Source organism: Colossoma macropomum, unplaced genomic scaffold (genome assembly GCF_904425465.1).
Source record: "Colossoma macropomum unplaced genomic scaffold, Colossoma_macropomum, whole genome shotgun sequence".
Lineage (NCBI taxonomy): Eukaryota > Metazoa > Chordata > Actinopteri > Characiformes > Serrasalmidae > Colossoma > Colossoma macropomum.
Window position 1 is genome coordinate 14,555,966 of NW_023494807.1, and position 20,097 is coordinate 14,576,062.

General features: G+C 36.7%; 1 protein-coding gene across 1 annotated transcript in view; it reads left to right on the forward strand.

The window, feature by feature from the left end:
* klhl24a (kelch-like family member 24a) overlaps nt 1-20,097 on the forward strand; it is a 46,608-nt gene that overhangs the window by 18,164 nt on the left and 8,347 nt on the right. The window contains exons 5-6 of the mRNA XM_036556166.1: nt 3,396-3,514; nt 14,516-14,704. Coding sequence (XP_036412059.1) covers nt 3,396-3,514; nt 14,516-14,704 — 308 coding nt within the window. The remainder of the gene's footprint in view (nt 1-3,395; nt 3,515-14,515; nt 14,705-20,097) is intronic.

Consider the following 20,097-nt stretch of genomic DNA (forward strand, 5'->3'; position numbering starts at 1 on the left):
ACATATCCACCAGAAAGGTGAAAACTCACATTCCATCCTGAGAAGGAAAAAAATGCTCAATCTCGAGATGCATTACAGCATGTTGAACATAAACTAAACAGTTAGACGGACTTCTGCGTTAGTAAGCTAACAGTTAACATATTTATTGAATGAATGTCTGTTGCAAGCTTTATTTGTCCGCGATTTGTGTGTAGACTCAAACCATATTAGTACTGACCCCAGTATGAGAAAAGGAACTCCATTGTTAGCCTGATGCTGTTATATTATGGGGAATGTCATTTCCCCACTAGCAAAAATTAGCATTCTGGTAGTTTATTCCATGCTGTATGTTGGAGCAGCTCTTGGTAAAGATCTCTTGTTTTATGGCAGGGTTCTTAACTCCGGTTCTGGCTGCTAATAGTCCTGTATGATAATAATATACAGTGAGCATCATTATGTGGACTTTTTTTATTTATGTTTTTATTTTGTATAATGCAAACTCTAAAATTGTAAACTGTGATAAAAGATTTACTAAATAAAAGGTAATCATCAGGATTATTTCCCTAATACCAGCACATGCCTAATCAGCATGATAAAACATGACATATGTAGGAGGTCTTTAATGAATCTGTAATGAAAAGTTCAGAATAAGCTGACATTAAGCACTCGCATCCCAGCACTCACTTCCAATAGCATATTCAGATCCACTGTGCTGAAGCCAAAACAGCAGATTTCATCACTGTACTATTAGTAACAGACTGCATGTTTATGAGGGGAAAACAGGGAGCAATAAGGTGAACGAGTGGGAGATGGAGGGGTGAAAAGAATAATGTCAGGGCTTGTTTGAATCCAGTTGGCTCAGCAGAGTAGCAGGAGAGGGGAAAAACAGCACTGGGCATGCTCAGTCTAGCACACACGACAAGGAAGTTCATCCAGTGTAGAACAATGACGAACATAGGGCTGATTTTTATAGGGGCATAGACTCAAAGCTTCAGCTTGCATCTATAAAACACTCTCTCATATACAAATATTCTGGCACCCACTTGTTTCAGAGAAGTAAATATAATATTGTCATATAAAGGTCTTTAGCATCTGAACAGATGACAAGTTACATCAGCATCTAGATTATAACTGACCTAGCTGACATATTGAGGTTGAGCAAGCTTTACAGAATATTGGCAAAAAACCCATTCAGTCTCCAATCAGAATAAAAAAATTTTGAGTGTATTATTCATTTGAAATCCTATTTACAACCCCATTTCCAGTTGGGACGCTGTGCAAAATGTAAATAAATACAAAATGCAATGATGTGCAAATCATTTAAAACCTATATTTCATTAAAAATGCTTCAAAGACAACATATCAAATGTTGAATCTGACAAATTTGATAGTTTTTTGAAAGGTATGTGCCCATTTTGAATTTGATGCCAGCAGCATGTTCCAAAAAAGTTGAGAAAGGCTGGTAAAGTTGTGCTTAAAAAAACACCTGATGGTTGATTGGCAACAGGTCAATAACATGATTGGGTATAAAATGAGCATCCCAGAGAGACTGAGTCTTTCAGAAGTAAAGATGAGGAGGGTTCACGACTCTGTGAAAGACTGCACATCAAATAATGCAACAATTTAAGAATAATGTTTCTCAACATAACGTAGTAAAGAGTTTTTTCCTTTTCATCATCTACAGTACATAATATCATTAAAAGATTCAGAGAAATCTCTGTATGCAAGGGACAAGGCAAAAAAACAGTTTTTGCTGGCCATGATCTTTGGGCCCTCAGACGGCACTGCATTAAAAACAGATAATCACTGTAGAGGCTCTAGTGAAAATCACTGTATGGGCTCAGGATCACTTCTGAAAACCACTGTCTGTGAAAACAGTTTGTCGCTGCATCCACAAATGCTAATTAAAACTCTTAAACGCAAAGAAGAAGGCATATATAAACAGGATCCAGGAAAGCTGCCACCTTCTCTGGGCCCAAGTTCATTTAAAATGGGACTGAGGTGAAGTGGAAAAGTGTTCTGTGGCCCAACAAATCAACATTTGAATTTCTTTTTGAAAATCATGGACACTGTGTCCCCCGGACTAAAGACCACTCAGCTTGTTATCAGTGCACACTTCAAAAGGCAGTGTTCATGATGGTATAGGGGTGCATTAGTGCACATGGTATGGGTGACACGTATGCTGCCATCCAGACAACGTCTTTTTCAGGGAAGGCCTTGATTATTTTAGCAAGATTACAACAGCATGGCTCCGTATTAAAAGAGTCCGGGTGCTAAACTGGCCTGCCTGCAGTCCAGGTCTGTCACCACTGAAAACACTGGTGCATGAAATGAAATATACGACAAAGGAGACCCTGAACTGTCGAGCAGCTGAAATCCTATGTTAAGCAGAAATGGGAAAACATTTCTCTTTCAGAACTACAGCAATTGGTCTCCTTAGTTCCCAAACACTTACAGAGTGTTGTTAAACGAAGAGGTGATGAAACACAGTACTAAACATGCCCCCGTCCCAAGTTGTTGTTGGCATAAAATTCAAAATGGGCATATTTTTTTCAAAAACCAATAAAATTGCTCAGTTTCAACATTTGATATGTTGTCTTTGTACTATTTACAATCAAATAAAGGGTATAAATGATTTGCACATCATTGCATTTTGTTTTTATTTACATTTTGCACAGCGTCCCAACTTGGAAATGGGTTTGTATTTTATGTCCATGAAAGGTCACAGTGTTAGGATGTTTTTCTTCTTTTTGCTGTGTAATTGAGTGTAATTAATGTTGGCATGGTGGCAAATTGTTGTTCTTTCCAACCTGACTAGTATCAATTAGCTAAACAACGTAGTCCACCTCAAGAATGTAGTGTTTTAAACTGGAAACTCAACCTTATCCAACAAGTATAAACTCCAGCCTCTTAGCTTCTATTGGATTTTTTCTAGTGGTTTGTAAAGCTTGTCCAGCCCAGCATCAGTTGTTTCCAAAGCATGAATAGATCAATTAGCTGTGCTAAATTAAAAGGCCAAAACAATCTCAGAATTATTTATTAAGACGAGAGCGTGGGTTGTCTTCATAGCCTCACAATTATTAGGAAGAGGAAACAATGTGAAAGAATCTTGTGTCACTGGTATGAAGCACTTTATTGACGAGTTAAATAACATGCATTTCCTGCCTGTACACTTACTGGTGCCAGCTTTGTGGTCACATGAAACAAGTACACTTCAAGCACTTAGCTACACCGGTGTTTACTGAGGAATGCATTGTCATTACTTTGAAGTTCCTCAGAGTTTCCTTGCATCTCCAGTATCAGAGATGCTTTAGCCTGTTAAAAGCTGAGCTGTCAACATGAACAACTTTAAACTTGTACCTGGGAGATGCTTATCTGCTTTGTTAACTTTTTGTTGTTTTTGTTGTCGTTTACAGGTGGCCGCATCAACAGCAGCTATGTTTGGATGTACAACTCTCAGCTGAACCTGTGGATCAGGGTGGCCTCGCTGAACAAGGGCCGCTGGAGACACAAGATGTCTGTGCTGCTTGGGAAGGTATAGACTGGAACTGCTCTTGAATTTCTGATATGTAGCAGGCTACCCATTGGCTCCCTAGTGAACCCTTCAGTTGAGTGAATTGAGTTCTTTTAAAAGATTCATCCATTAAATGTTACTTTAGGGAATCAAAAGTGGTTAAGAGTTTAGGGTTGTCACGATATCAGGATATTCACTTTCATACTGATATTAAGTGTAGTATCACAATGCTTAATACCAGAACAGTATTAAACAATTTGGATTTGTAGAGCTTAACATCTGTGATGTTCAAATTCAGTCTCTTTCTTTATTGATACAGAACTCATCAGATGTTAAATAATTAAATAAAATAAGTAACTCACTGATTAAAACATGGCTGCATTCAGCATGTTAAGAAGGGAAAGATAACAGTGAGACGATTACACACAGTAGAGCCCAACCGATATATATCAGTTGGCCAATAATATCACGTGATATTGACAACCTGTGGTTTAACTGCAAAAATATTGTCAGTAACGTGCTGGTAATTCAAACATGAAAGCTCTTGATGGTAAGACAAAACCTTAGACGTCAGACCACTGTGGGACCCAATATGAGTCACCTTCTGTTAAGCTATATCATAGCAATACAGGCCGAACCGGTGAATCTGAACACAAAACACCATCATGGTTAGAACAACAAAATGTGTAAAATGTAACCTTAAGCATGAGAATAACATTATCTAACGCAAACTGCCTTTTTATAGAGAGAACTAATAAAAAATAAGGTAAATAAGAGGTAATTAACCATGAATTATGGGAAGCTTCCTTTCCAGTGCTACAATAATTATATTATTTGCATATTTATATTATTTACACGGTATTTAAGATTGCACGTTTCTGTTGTTTGTTGAAAGTGTGACAGTTGTGTCAGTCAGTAAAGCATTATTTAACTAAAACTATTGAAGTATACATTTAAAATGTAAATATAAAACTATATCAGCTGATATTATCAGTTATCAGAATTTTTAGCCCCTTAAAATTGGTATGATACACATCATATCAGTCAAGCCCTAACATACAATATAGCCACATATTCATTAGACTGAGTTTAAAACAAATATAAAGTGGATTATATTATTTCTAAGAACATGAGGTTATACAGAGCTGTGCAGAGCTGTGTTTCAGGCACCTGAGACAATTATATTTGTCTATTTATGTATTTATTACATTAATAGAATACTAGAAGTACTTAATACATTAATACAAGTACTGTTTTATGTATGTCAGTGTGTTATTTTAACCAATTCCAAACCTCTCCTCATGGCAACCCACTATTATTTGTAGTTACCATCCAATGTTTGGTTTGGCTGATCGGTTCTTCATTAAGTTAAATCAGATGCACTTGTTATGGATTTAATAAGTCTGTGAGATGGCTGGAAGCCTTCAGGAGAAATCCTGAACCAAATTTTATTCTTCTGACCAGCTCACAAGATATCAATTACTTTTTTGAAAACAGAAATTGTTGTTGTATTTTGCTGTATTTGTTTATTTCTGTTTATTCTAGTGATATATTTGGTGTTTTTACTGGGAAAATCACACTTACTGCTGAGATAAAAGGTTTTAAACCATGTGTTTAGGTGGCAAAGACTTTTGCACAGCACTATATGCTGCAGCATAAAGCTCTTCACCCATGTGTTTTAGATATGCTAATGCAGTGATTCTCAAACTGGTCTTCAGGGTCCCACAGATGGTCCACATTGTTCCTGTACCCTGATCTGTTGCGAGATAGGCTGGAGCAAATATATGTGGACCACCCAGGGGTCCCTCAGGACCGGTCAAATTACACACAGTTTAATTTGTCCTTGTATTTGCTTACAGAAAATGTTTGACAGTATAGTTTCCATTTGGTAGGAACAGTAAATCAAGAATATTATTTTAAAAAGCTGTTTGTTAAATTATTGTGGTATGGATGTTGAAATGATCCAACCCGCTGTGGGGTGGGGGGGGGGTATTCGTTCAAGTTAATTCATGTTTGGGATTATCCTAAGCATGCTTTCTTTTTCATTTCTGTTTTCATAAAGCTTTAAGGCGCTGATTATTTTTAGCTAAACTATATAATGTAACCCATGTTGCTTTCCTTCACCCTTTCATGGTTTTAGTCATGAAAGTTGTTGCCAGCTTGTAATGCAACTTATTTTTTTCAACAGCAGTCCCTCCCTAGATGTTTTGTTTACATGTTCCTCCTAAAATCTGCGGACACTGAATGTTTTTTGGTGCTTTATAGGAGAACAACTTGTAAAGAACCATAATACGGTTTTCTGTCGTAGAGAAGAAAAGTTTAACCATGCAGAGAACCATTTATGCAATCGGGTGGTTCTCTGAGTTGTCATGGTTCTGTGAACAATCATTGCTTGAACAAAGAACCCTTGAAGAGCCATTGTTTTAAGCATGTTAAAGTTTGTAGACACATGCTCTTCCAGTGTTTTTTCTGAATTCAAGAGTGTTAATAGGGAGTTTGTCCCACCTTTGCTGCAGTAATAGCCTCTGCTCTTTTGGGAAGGCTTTAAACTAGATGTTGAAACATCGTTGTGAGGATTTTATTGGATTAAGTCACAACAGCATGTATATGATGCACTACTGCGCAAAGGTTGGAGAACACCCTTCATACATATAATTTTTAGTCAAAATGGCCATTTTCCATTTCAGAATCAGGAAACAAAAGCAGAAAACATATTTAACAGATAATTACACAAAAACCTTGATGACAAAATATAAATTAGAAAACAAAAAATGACTAATTGGGATTGCTCAGTGCTGTATAGGAAAGTAATATATATGGATCATTTTACCTTTTAACTGACTTGGACTTTAAAATCCTTTTGCTTTGAGTGACCCTATGCCAGTGTTTATTGTATTGAATGATTGAATATTCCATTTTGTCACTACCAAAACAATCATAACATTACCAAAACAAATGTTTTGGTAGTGACTGTTTCGGTAGTGACAATTTTAGCTAATTTTGAACATAAGATTCATTACACCCATGTAAACATAGTTGTACACACATAATCATGTTTTTCATTAAAATACAAAAAATGTTTAAATGTTTAAAATGCAGAAAATGTTTAAATAGTGACAGTTCTTTAGTATCACACACTGATTTTCAGATTTGTGACACATTTGCTTCAAAACATTGGGATCTAACTGCTCACCATGTGGCCGTGAGGGACAGGGATGCAGTCTCACTTCCTGTTTTAAAATGCAGGGGTGTAGTTAAAAAAAGTCTCCACCTTTGGACTAAAACTTTTCGTTTTGGTAGCGTCATGAAAATGTTTGATGCGTTTTTTTAAATAACATTTTTTATTCAAAAATTTAACGTAATAAATCTAAATCTTTCATTTTTGAGTATTATTTAGTTTTTTTATATAAACACAAAAAGGAAGTACTATCTTCACAATTTAAAATTACAACTCGGTAGAAAGTGTTCAAATAGATCATAACATAGCCTTCACAAATATCTAAAGTCTGAATACATCATTGTATTTTAAGTAGTTTTTTTGCTGGGGGACCACAATTTGAACTAATTCAGTCCATATAGCATTGCTTAACTTTACAGAAGAACAAAAAACCTCTTAACTTTGAAGTAATGGAACAAGATTTTGGATCATTTCTAGTAGTCCAATCAAGAAATTTTGACACAATCCCAAAAGCATCCGTCATTGTTTTGTTGAGGGGCACCAGGGTCGTTGCCTCCTGCCAGCATGCTGTCTTGTTTGACACACACATAGACACCCAGACACGTGTAAAAACAGAGGGCCAGTCAGTCCTCTGAAGGCCTGTTCCTGGAACGATCCTGTTTGTTTCTGTTTCTTCCATGACTTTCTGTTCTACTCAAGACTCGTGCTAACTCTTACCCAATTCCCCCCATGCCACTGTTTAAAGTGCCTTTCCCCCCTGAGTGAAAACCTGCAAGTGCATTTTGGGTGCCGGTCTATGTAGTGACATATGACCAATAAATGACAGCTAGCAACCCAGTTATGTAATTTAAGTACAATATAATATTTATGTTCAGCATTCTCACTGTTAGCACAGTCTATGTTAATTCTAGGGGTGCCTATTGCACTGTTTCAGGGAAATAAGTGTTAAAAATCTGTTTGAATTTGAAATGTTTGGTCATTTTTCTCTGTCTTTCCATTGTTGAAGGATTCTCTTATCCTATTCTGTATTAATAACATGGTCTTTGGCCACCGGCTTTCAGTAATGACGCCACTGTGCAGATGTGCCATGTGTACTTTTAGCGGACTAGAACACTCTGGTGCTCTTTTACACAATTACTGATGTCCTTAGAGACATCTCTGACTTGCCTTTGATACAAAAGATAAACAGTGTTTCTCCAATCTGGATACAGAGCCTCCTTTTTTCCCCATCTCTCTTCATAATAAGCTTGGTAATACCATTATTAGTTTTATCAGTGATATCTCTGTCTTATCTAAAGCGATAATTGCAGAGGTTTACATTTTGAAAGAAATGTACTGGGTTTGACTAACTAGAACACAAGTGCCACTGCAGAAGCCTGATTTAACTTTGTACTTTGTTCATTTAAAACTAAAAAGGGTCATTTTAGTAAAAACAACAATACTTTCTGGCACAGAAATTTCGTTCCCATGTTATTGTCTTAAAATTGTTCTTCATCCTCCTCATCTCTCCACTATAAACTAACAACTACACACTGTTTTCTTTGTCTCGGCTCTGTGTGCTCCAAGTTTGAAGTGTCTTGCACTGAATTCTCTCATTTTTGACCTCAGAGCCTCAGACTGACCTCAGAACTGCCCAGTGAAAATGCTTTTATTACTTTTCTAATTTAATACTTTTTTTCATTACAAATTCTGCTGTCAGAATAACAATCAGAGTGAAATGTAGAATCTGAAATATTTACATGAGTTTCAGAATTTCTTTGCATTTGTTGTTTCATTTAATGGCAGTGTGCCCTCGAGTTACATCGAGGTACAGACTCTGATCACTAACAGTGACAAGTCTTAGAGGAGTAGTTCTAATTTACCTGAGAGTGGTCTGAACACAAGTTTCAGTAGAAAAAACCTGACCTTTTTTGTATGAATACCCTAACATGTCAGGTCAGTGACACAAATTTGCCTCAATTTGAATTGAGACCAAATAGTATATGACACGTTTTTTTATATATTTGAACTGAAAAAAAGTTCTGAACATTGCAAAGTTACTGTTTATTTCCTGAATTTGACATATTGGTAGAAAAATATATAAAATTGTGGTCTGTGTAAAAACTTGTAACCAATATGTTAATCTCTGACCTATTTAAGTGTGATTTCTGACATGTTAACTTATTTTCATGTAGAAAATCAACAAGCGTGCAAGTGAGTAAAACTGCTATGTAACATTAGAATGTATACACTAATGCTATAAAATGAATTAAACAGTTAGAAGAATGCAGGTTTGGTTCATGACTTCTTGCTGGATTTAGCAACTATATAGATTTTCTCAGTTCCATCAGCACCTGATTTAATTTAATGAAAGATTGATTAGCTGATGTGGGTATTGGATGGAAACTATAAATAATAAAAATGATTTATAATGTAGGTTTAAATGTTATTAATACCAAAATATTCATTTTGAGACTTTTCAATATTGTAAGTATTTTGGAACAACAGGTGTTATTAAATGACAAATGCTTTACTGTAATTACTTATTTAGAATCATTTTGGCTCATTATCTGCCTCACGATTTGATTGTGCATTTGAAATACAATAATATATCTGGAACTTCATTCTAAATTCTGGACACATCTAATCTAGATGATCCTCGCAGCAGGATGGGCATGGCATCATCCAACATTGTTCTTTCCTTCCTCTCTCCTGCTGGCCTGCCCAAAGCTTCCGCTCATCCTCTGTATCAGAAGGGCAGCGTTTTTCAGGCTGACTGCAATGGGCAGAGGAAAAGGACATGCATGGTTTTGCAAGCCTGACCTCAGAGCCTCCAGTCTGTGTGTATGTGTGTGTGTGTGTGTGTGTGTGTGTGTGTGCATGTTTACTCATCCTGCAGAGGGTTATAAACACTTCACACACTCCAACTGCACTCTACTGTAAAATCTTCCTCTGATTTTATTTCTCTCCTCTCCATTCTCTCTTCTCTCTCTCTCTCTCTCTCTCTCTCTTTCTTTCTCTCTCTCTCTCTTTCTTTCTCTCTCTTTCTCTCTCTGCACCTCTCTCTTAGTAATGTTTATTTGTATAGTAAAATTTACATCTCTGATCATAATGTTAATCTGGAAAAAAAAATACTAGAAATAAAGGATTAAAATCTTGATGGCAAATGATATAATCAGAACTTTTTTCCTCTGCAGTATCTAGGCACATAAAGCCATGCTAGATGTCCCATTGGTTACGACTTCAGGATTTAAACTGAAAGCCTTACTCATTATATTGACTACCAGCATATTTAGGAAGTAACAGTGGAATCATGTTTTGATTTAGAATAAGTGGGACCAGTTTAGAAAAAAACATCACTCTAGGCCTTCTGGAAGTCTCAGATACATCACTGATTGTGAGTGTGAACAATAGTACTGAAAGAGTCACTGTAATACTGCTGTAAGATAAAATATATGATAAGTCTGTTCAAAGCTTCAAGTAAAACACGAAATGTCTTTTGCAAGCTATAAATGTTTCAGTGTTTAATCTAGAACAGCCAAAAAATGTTCATGTGCACAAGCCTCAACTTAGTGCTGACATACTACTACAAATCCTAGAGGTGTTAGCAGAAATTTGCATTATTGTACAAGTAATTTTTCAAATTGGATTCATTTTGTGCTTTCACTATCGATTATAAATAATCAGATGATTCTTTTGACTATTAATCAGTCTTTTTCACGGTTTTTGAAAAAAATCAAACGTTAAAATATTCTCTGCTTTCTTTCTTTTGCTCTCGTTCTCCTCCATTCTCTTTACCCATCTCACTAAACCCCCCTCCCTCTCTCTCTTCTCTTCCTGTTGGACTGGTTTCCTGTCTGATGGGCTAATGTGGGCCAGCTGGCTGTTTTTCCCCTCAGAGCTGCTTGATGAACTGCATTCACGTGCTCAGAACAGAGGACAATATGAGGGCAGTGTGTGTGTGTGCGTTTGCGTGTGCGTGTTTGAGAACTCATAAGGTCATTACCTCAGCATGCGAGGCTTTAACAGAGCTCTCATTTGTTTTGAGCAGGGTGAGGAGTGTACGTCCCTGCGCAACCCTTTGTCTGTGCCACCCTGCCCTGCTAACATGACCAGTGCCTCACACACACACCAGTGTCTGGTGTTAGACTGTGGCTTTTTTATTTGTATAATTTTTTATTTGTATAATTATATAATTTCTATTTTTATTCTATTTTATTTTTGCAAACTTGACATGAACTCACTGGCCAATCACTGTGGCATGTGGCAGTAGTGTGTATACTGTGACTAGCTGCCCCCCAACAATACAGACATGGACATTACCACAGGTACAAAAGGCAACAGCTATTTGTTGCCTACAGTTAGCAAGCTTAGCCTTAGCATAGCAATGTATATAAAACCCTTATGTACCTGTATAAATACTTACACTTCTGAATGTTTTGCATTCATTTGCTTGAGTTCTATTCATTTTCTTTACCAGGCAAATGTAGCTGCGACCTACAAGGCTAGTTAAAGTAGCTACTGGTAGCTAACATTAACAACACTGTAAGGGACCATGCAAGCAATATCCACCAGTGTTTTCTGGAAACAACAAAACGTTTTTGTTGTCGTTGTTAATGTAGAAGTCTTTCTTGCAGTAACTCATTGTAATGCCTGTTTGATTCGCATTGTTGACTCATACAGTCTGGTTTTGTTTTCAGTTCATCAGCTAGCTTGACAAGGAGTGAGAGAGGTTTTTATTTCCGTGACTGTTCAGTTTTGAGTTTCTGTGTTGATTTGTTTTTTTTTTATGGTAGGAATTTTACACACAGTGATAGTAATGTAACATAAAACTCTTAAATTGTCATTGTGCATTTTTATGTGGGTATACACAGATCCTGCTGTGTATATAACATATTGTTACTATCCTAAAAATATCGTGCATCTTCAAAATGATAACTTTACAGAAGAAGGAAAAACATTCTTAAATATGAATGGATGTTAATATAACAATATTTGATTCTAATGTTCCGTTCACCCTGAAACTTTGACAGAGTGTGAACAGCAGCTGGTATTTTCTAACTATGTAAAAAATTGCAAGGTCTGACAGCGACGATGTCTACACTACCATTCAAAAGGCTGGAATCACTTGTCAGATTAACAGTTGCTATGCTTTATTTAATAATAACTTATACAGTGTAGATTGATATACTATATGTTAGATACCAGGTCATTTTTTTTAAATTACCAAGAAGTTATTAAATGATTCTGAATGCTCATTTTATTATACTGTTTTACTGCTTTCTCAGTCATTCCAGAATCATCCACAGCCCAGTGCATCATATTGAACACATCCTGATATTCCTGCTAATTGGTTGAAATGTATGAAGTTGTAGAGTAGTAGCATCATAATAGAATCATTTCATACACATATCTTTAAAAGATTTGTTTTATATTATTGAAAACAGTGATTCCACAATGTTGAATGGTGATTCTGAACTTATGAACAGTAATGTGTCTGCATATCACGTCTACGCCTCTGGCCAAAGCATGTTGTCCTCAGGAATAGGCATCAGTTGTAAACAGCAGCTATGCTATCTACAGTTGTCATCTTCTAGAACAGTAAATGTAGCTATAAAATTAATGGAATAAAAGGTGTTTCTGTAAACAGAACAGATTGGTTATGTAAGTGTTGGCTGTGATGTGTTTTAATCTTGGCACTTTAGTGATGGTGTATGACCTCATTTTGACGTTATAATAAGGGTCAGCAAAGAATCATTAGTTGATGCCGTGTTTTTGTTTGACTAACTTGCGTCTCTAGTACTTTGTGAAATGTTTACTGATTAAAGACATCACATTTTCCTTTCTCTATTTCTTTCTCTTTGTCTTTCTGTTTTGCTTTATGAGATCTTGTTTATGGACTTTGGCAGGAGCAGTTTGTTTCAATCATGCCCATGCACAGACGTTTGACAAACGGGACAACATGAATTATTATTATTATTATTTAATTTTATTTATTAATTTTTGAAACACTTTATTGGGGTCTGGTAAAAACTCATCTCACACACACACTACGCATCACCTAAACTCTTCATACGCAGACAACAACGATCTACAGTATCCTTGTGCTCCTGTGGTTTCGAGCTGATTGAGATTTTCATTCAGATCATATCTATGTGTGCATATGCGTGTTTGTTCATTCTGCATTCTTGTATAAATACGTGTATGTGCGTGTTTGCTCTTATGAGCTGGTATGCAGCCAGTTGCTTAGTGCTTTGGAATCGCTTTAAACGCAAACTGCGTAAGTAAAGGAGTAGATGAGTAGAACATGTTACTTTGACAGACAGCAGTATGAATAGCTACAGGGCTTGAGCAAGAAGTGGTTGATGGCTATCAAAAGTCATGCTTGCTTGTGTTTTTTGCCTGTATGCACACACATGAGCATGTGTGCGTACAAGAAATGGCACAATGCCATTTTCTCTTCTCCTCATAGTGATACTAAAGCATCAGCATTGGTGGACATCAATGCCGGTGTGATATTTAAAATGAGCTATTTTAATTGAAACGCGTCCACCGATTTTTTTTTTATTTATTTATTTTTTTAATTTCTGCATAAATAAGTTGTGTGAAGTTTGCCGTTCTGGAGAAAGTAACACACTGCCCTCAATTCTCAGTGGTGGTGATGGGAACCAGATGTCTGACGTCTATTACAGGAAATGGGTATGACATGAAATGGTTATATAAATGGGAATATACTGCATGATGGTTTTGTAAAAGTTTTCAGGTAAGATCTTGACCTAAAATGTACATTTTGAAATACATTCATGGCTGAAACGTACATGCAGTTTGTTGTGAGGATAAATAGTCCCCAAACATTTTTTTTTCTTCAGATTTCCATACATATAAAAATTTAGAATACTTGTACAGGTTCACTGGTTATTTTGGGTAGTAAAAGAAATAAAAAATTCTGTTCGAGTAGACATTGTGCCCCTGGTATCTATAATCAGCACTGTAAAGAAATCTGAGTGTGAACCATTTCACATCAAATCACTCTGAATAGCTTAATTTTTGGAAAAATCTGTGGAATTCCTCAATGAGAGAGCATTTACATTAGGCCATCTTAAAGTAATCGTAATGCCGGTATAATGCTTAGCTAGCTTGTAACCTGTAACGTTAGGCTGTATGTGGCTGCTGTTATTACATGTTCACTTTGCACTACAAGCAATTTTGTGATATTTCAGGCTATATTTGTTGAAGGAACAGTTCAGATTCATTCTTTTTTCCTCCAGTATCTAGAATTTGCTGAATACTGATACTGTGCCAACTCTAGAGTGTACCTCTGTGTGTGTAGTTTGAAATGGGAGGTTTGACTGCCTTCTGAGATAGTTGTCAAAAGATTATTAGAAGTGCACACATATATATTATATAATAACATATTTAAATGCTGTACTACTGCAGTGTGTGAGATGCTTCTGTACTAACTGTGTGTTGCATATTTTTTTTTACAATCAGATTTGACCATATGCAACTTTGATAAATAAGGGCCACTATGACGGCCAAGAGAAAACATGAAACACACTAGTACACACTACTTTTTATTAGCCAAACTTAAACATGAATAACATTATTTGCTTTTTATGGATCAAGTTAGCATTTTAAATAAAAAAAGAAACGGTCGCCTCTTCAAGTAATATGAAGTAAAATAAAGTGCTGCATTGAAAGTAAGAAACTGGCTATTTAGCACAAAGAGTCTTACATATTCATGCTACGATCTTGGCAGATTCTGATTTTGCACACCTAGTTGTCATGTGACTTGTATGTCTATCTGTAGGACTAAGAAATAGGTAATAATGACAGCAACATTATGTATGTGTTTGAATTCACAGGCGTATGCAGTAGGAGGATATGATGGTCAGTCTTGTCTCAGTAATGTGGAGGTGTATGACTCTTTCTCCAACCGCTGGACGGAGGTGGCCCCTCTGAAGGAGGCTGTGAGCTCTCCAGCTGTGGCCAGCTGTGCAGGGAGACTCTTCGTCATCGGGGGAGAGCCAGACGAGAACAGCTGCACAGACAAGGTGAGACGGAGACTTTTGTGGCATGTGAAATTGCTTACCTCGCCAACTGTTGGGTGCTTTGTGGAGCGAAAAATGCAAATTTGGTTGTCCAGAATTAAAGAAAATGAAACGCAGCTAAGCCTACATAAGCTTACAAAAGCCTAATATTGTTTTTTTACTGTTTTGTTTTTAAAAAGTAGAATAATCTCCTGCAATGTTCTCCATCTTCTCAACAAAGATTACAGTGTGTTTTGAATATGGATGTGACTCATAACCACACCACATATCAACATCTGATTTAACTCAGCTTTTTCATCTCTCCCTTCACCTGAATCATCTTCAGTTCTGCCCGACTCCCACCATGCTCCATGCTCAACTGCTGCTGATCTCCATAGAAATCAGTGGAAAGCAAAACGAAAATCGTTTTGCTCTGCTGGAATATAAATGAACTGTAAATCATGAGATAGGCCCTATTTTTAAAAGATTAAAGGATGACTAGCAAGAGCGTAGAACACTTGTTGTACTTTGAACGAGTCTGTTCAGTTGGAGGGGTGAATAACACAGCAGGGGGCTGGCTTGCTGGAATGGTCACGGTGCAACTAATGGTGATGGAAATTAACTGTAGTTTTCCTAGGAATATAATAATGAATGTAAATGACTGAAGGCAATGACTTAATATCGTGGGAAAAATAGCTTGCAGGCTGACACAAGCCTTGGCCACTTTGCTCTGTCAATCCTCACCATGCGGCTGTGCTTTGATTCCACTGAACTGGCGTTTTGGATTAAAATACATTTAGTTTAAAAAATACTCCAAACAATGTTAAGAGGCCCCTATAATAAAGTAATGAATTGTCCTCGCTTGTAGTATTTAAAGCTACACTCTTAAAAAAGAAGGTTCCTCAAGGGTACTTTAGTAAAGAAAATGATTGTATATAGAACCATAAATACTCAAAAAACCCTTTTGATGATTAAAGGGTTCTTTGCATCATGAAATGGTTCTTCAGATTGATAGAGAACACTTCTGGGTTTCCAGGATTTCATGGTGCAAAGAGCCCTTTAGTCATGCAAAGGGTTCTTTGAGTGTTCATGGTTCTATATAGAACCATTTTCTTTACTAAAGAACCCTTGAAGAACCATCATTTTTAAGTGTGTAGGGCTTCCCAAAATGGGTCCCACGTGCCAAAGTTGGGCCTGCCTGTCCATCTGTTAGACGATAAGAGAACAAAAGTGTTTTTATACCATTTTATACAATTTTTTATATGGATAATTTTTATAGAAAAATATGAATTAATATGATGTAGTCATAACTCCGACTTAAACCCAACTACATTCTTTATTTGTAAACTGCTTTGTCTTGGTGAGACAAAAAAGTTTGGGCACCCCTAATCTGAACCCTGTTAAAGTATTGAAACATATTGCTTGGTCTACATGTGTAAAGTACACTAGAGACATTTTGAAGAGGAGGGGCCGAAGGGGATTAAAGGGGCAACATGAATGCGGATTAAATTAAAAAAAATCAAAAACAGCATATAGCGTGCAGTCTTACCAAGAGGAGCATTCCGGTCATGCTTCAGAGAACACCAAACGTTGTATTAAGACTTTTCCCCAAGACAGCAAGAAATACTAGCTTTACTGTCCAAACAAAAATTTGAATCCCACTCACCAGCGTACCAGGCTGTAATGTTACCCACCATACTATATAGTTGGCGTGACCCTTGCATAAATCCCTGTTTGTACAATAAGAACAGTTTTTACTGCTGTTCGGTTGGTTGTCATTCAAAATAACCCCAATGTGGTGTTTTCTTAAAGAGAAACTGTTACGGTATATCCACGACAGGTCTGTCTCTGCATGTGCCTGGTCAGTGAACTATTAGTAAGAAATAATCGATTAAATCAGTAAGCCACACTATGTCATATTACAATTACAATGTTACAATGTTACAAAGGCCCACCAGTGGCCATTCCACCCGCAGAATGGAAATCGATATTTTTGTTTTAGTCCACCTCAAACTGGTTCGAAGCCCAAATTTTACCAGATGCTTTTTGACAATGCACAATTTTTCTATCGTACTGCTACTAGCACTACTACTACTAATGATGATGAGGATGATGATGATGATGATGATGATAAGAAGAAGAAGAAAGAGAAGAATGTTCAGTAATTGTTCAAGTAAATCAAGTTACCTTATTTAAATAATACAAGTACAGGACTCTTATTATGGTAGCAGTGGTGTACAAGGCACTGCTACACAGTTTTCATCCAGTGCTGACAAAGGAGCAGTAGTGCATAAATCTCATGATTATTTGATGATTAATTTCATAATTGTGACATGGTGTCTACTGATATGTCCTGAGCTAACACATGATGACAGATTTAACTAGCTCTCCAGCTAGGTCTAAATTAGAAAAATAACTGACTGTTGTTAGTGTAGTAACATATCGATCAGATGATGATTTCAACTCGCACAAATGCTGATACATCACATGTAGAGGATTGGTGACCACTGGTCTAGAAGTACATAGAAATAAAGCTTCTTCTGAACATATCCTGATTTTTCTGACGGTTTTTCCCCCCTCCACACCAAAAAATCCTCACCCACAAGCGTTTTTGAAAATCTCTCTGTTCACACAAATCCATAAAAATGTTTTGAAAACATAAGCATGCCAGCCAAGTAGGAGTTAATAACATGCTCTTAAAAAAAGTTCTTAAATGATTTTTGGCTTTAGAAAACCTTTACATTATATGGAGGGTTATTAATCTTTAAACAGTTCTTTACAATCATTTCAAACACTTGTTCTCTAGCTGCTAGCATGCCTGCTAATACAGCACTGGCATCATAGCTTCAAAGCTAGCTCGCATTACATTGTCGAACCAATGTAAATATACAAAGTGATATTTCTAAAAATAGTAATCAACACGTAGCGTTGTTCCACTGTACATTCTTGTGCAGTTATTGACACTAGATATCAGTCCTGCTGGGTGACTTAATCATTACCTGGAAGAGTAAATAGCTAAATAAGGCTGCTTAAACAGCACAATAAACAAACACAGCTTGACCTCAAATGCAAATACTCACTACTGTGTTATTTCACCTTTATTTAATTTTCCTCAGACCCATGATGTGTTTCAATCTGCTTTCTTCCATTATTGTTAACCTTATATTGGTAGTGTTGGTAGGGAATCAGGGCAGTCAAGGAAAAATAGCATTTAAACACAATAAAAACACTTTTATAAATGTTGACTTGCATGCTCACCTTCGAAGATGAAAATTAAGCATGTCTAGTTTTACAAAACAAGAAAATGCAATATGGTAATACACATGTTCAGTCATACACATTGCTCAATAAGCAATTCTTCTGCTAAGCAATTGTTAGTAACATTGTTAGCCACATAACTGTCATTAACAGCACAACAGTCTTTAATAACTTGGGGTAATAGTTCGGTTGATGTGCTTGTTTATGGAGTATTTAAACTTTGACCATGTCTCAGCCAATCAGATCTTAGAACCAGAACTGTTTGTTTTGGAAATCAAATTAAACCATGGTGTTGCTGTCGCCTCAATAACAGCAGCTTCTGAGGTCTAACCTCCGTCACCATGTCAGCTTGCACACACAGCTGCTGTTCCACGAGCTTTTATCTCTTTCACCTTTCCTCTGAATGGAGCGACCTACACACATTCAGCCGAGTGGAACCTCACTGCTCCATTCAGCATCGGTGTGCTATTCAAACAGACCCCCGTCTGTCTGAAACCCGCTTTATCAGCTCAGGCTGTTGTTAGTATTCTGTTGTCCTCTGTAGTTCAGTGGAAGAGGCAGACGGTGAGCAGACAGCTTCTGAGCTTTCTTTTTAGCAATGCATTTATTTTTAGAGAATTCAGGACAAGCAAAATGGTCACATTTGGGCCTGCCAGAACAGATGGGCTGGAACCGTTAGACCTGGATGTATCTTGTTTCTAAGAGTTAGAGCACTGATCAGGGTCAGGGTGTAATTATCCTCAGGATAGAAAAGGCAAAAACTAAACAAATACCAGCACAATAATAATAGTGATGATAAAAATAATAATCAATTGCAGTGAGTCATTCTTTTATGTAGTTAATCACAATTTAATCATCCTGTGGTCAAATTTGACCCTAAAGAAACATTTTTTTTTTATTCAAAAAGCAGTGCTTTTGGTTATAGCTATATAAGTGGACAAAATAAGCTCATTAGCATGTATGTATTACTTTCAGTATTTTCATAACATTGTTTTCATCATGTGAATGCAGTTAATTTAACATCAGAATCATTTGATTTCCATAGGGTAAACACAGTTTCCAGTTTTTGTCACTGATGGCAGAAGTAACAGTAGTAATAGTAATACTAGTAGTAGTGATAATAATAGTTCTACTATTACTACTACCACCATCACTACTACTACTACTACTACTACTAATAATAATAATAATAATAATAATAATAATAATAAATAATGTCTGCTGTATTAGTATGGTTCATATTGTAGCACAGGAGAGGACACAAGGCGAGATGTCATTGAAGCCAAAGTAAGCACACATAAAAACCCCATACAGTCATTTGTTTGCTGAAAATTGGCTTTATTGGTTTGAGTCAGTTGGACCATCTGCTATTTCAGCTAATCTCAGTTCCACTGGTTTGTGGAAAGAGCAGCTATTCAGCTATAACCTGTCTCTGTAACAGGAGCTGAACACATATGGGGGACTGGTGTGTGTGTGTGCGTGTGTGTGATTGATGGCAGATGGGAATTCTGGGATTGTCTCTTTCAGGTATCAAATAACACCTCACACACTGAGTCCTCTCAGTCTTCAATAATGTCTCTCATAGTGACTCTCCTGTTTCACCTTTGATCTAATTTCTGCGTGCTTTGCCAGCCATCTGCTGCAGAGAGCAAGAGAGAGAGCAACTGGGAGAAAGGGACATGGTAAAACGGAGAGAGAGGGAGTTTTGTCTAGATTTTAAAATCCAGGCTTTAACTCCTACCCGTATTCACCCTACCTGATCCATCTAGTGATTGCCTTCAGAATTTTTGATTAGCTGAATGAGGTGTGTTAGATTTGGGTTGGAGGTGAAACCTGAAGGAAGATAGATCTTCACAAAGAGGGTTCGCTGGTCTACAAACATATGCAATTAAGGCCTTCTACTCTACACACATCCACATATTTCTGAAACTGCATTTTTCCCCTCCACACTAAAAATCCCCACTCTTAGCATCTCTCTGTCCACACAAAACCAGGTTCCTAAATGTTGCTTAGCTTTATACAACCATTAAATTGTACTGAGGTTCTTTAAACTTAAAAAAATGTTCTTCACAATCGCAAATCTCATTTGCAATAATGTTTTTTAAAGAGCTGTCCACTGTTCTTTAGGGAACTAAAAGTTCTTCTTCTGGTTTTCATTT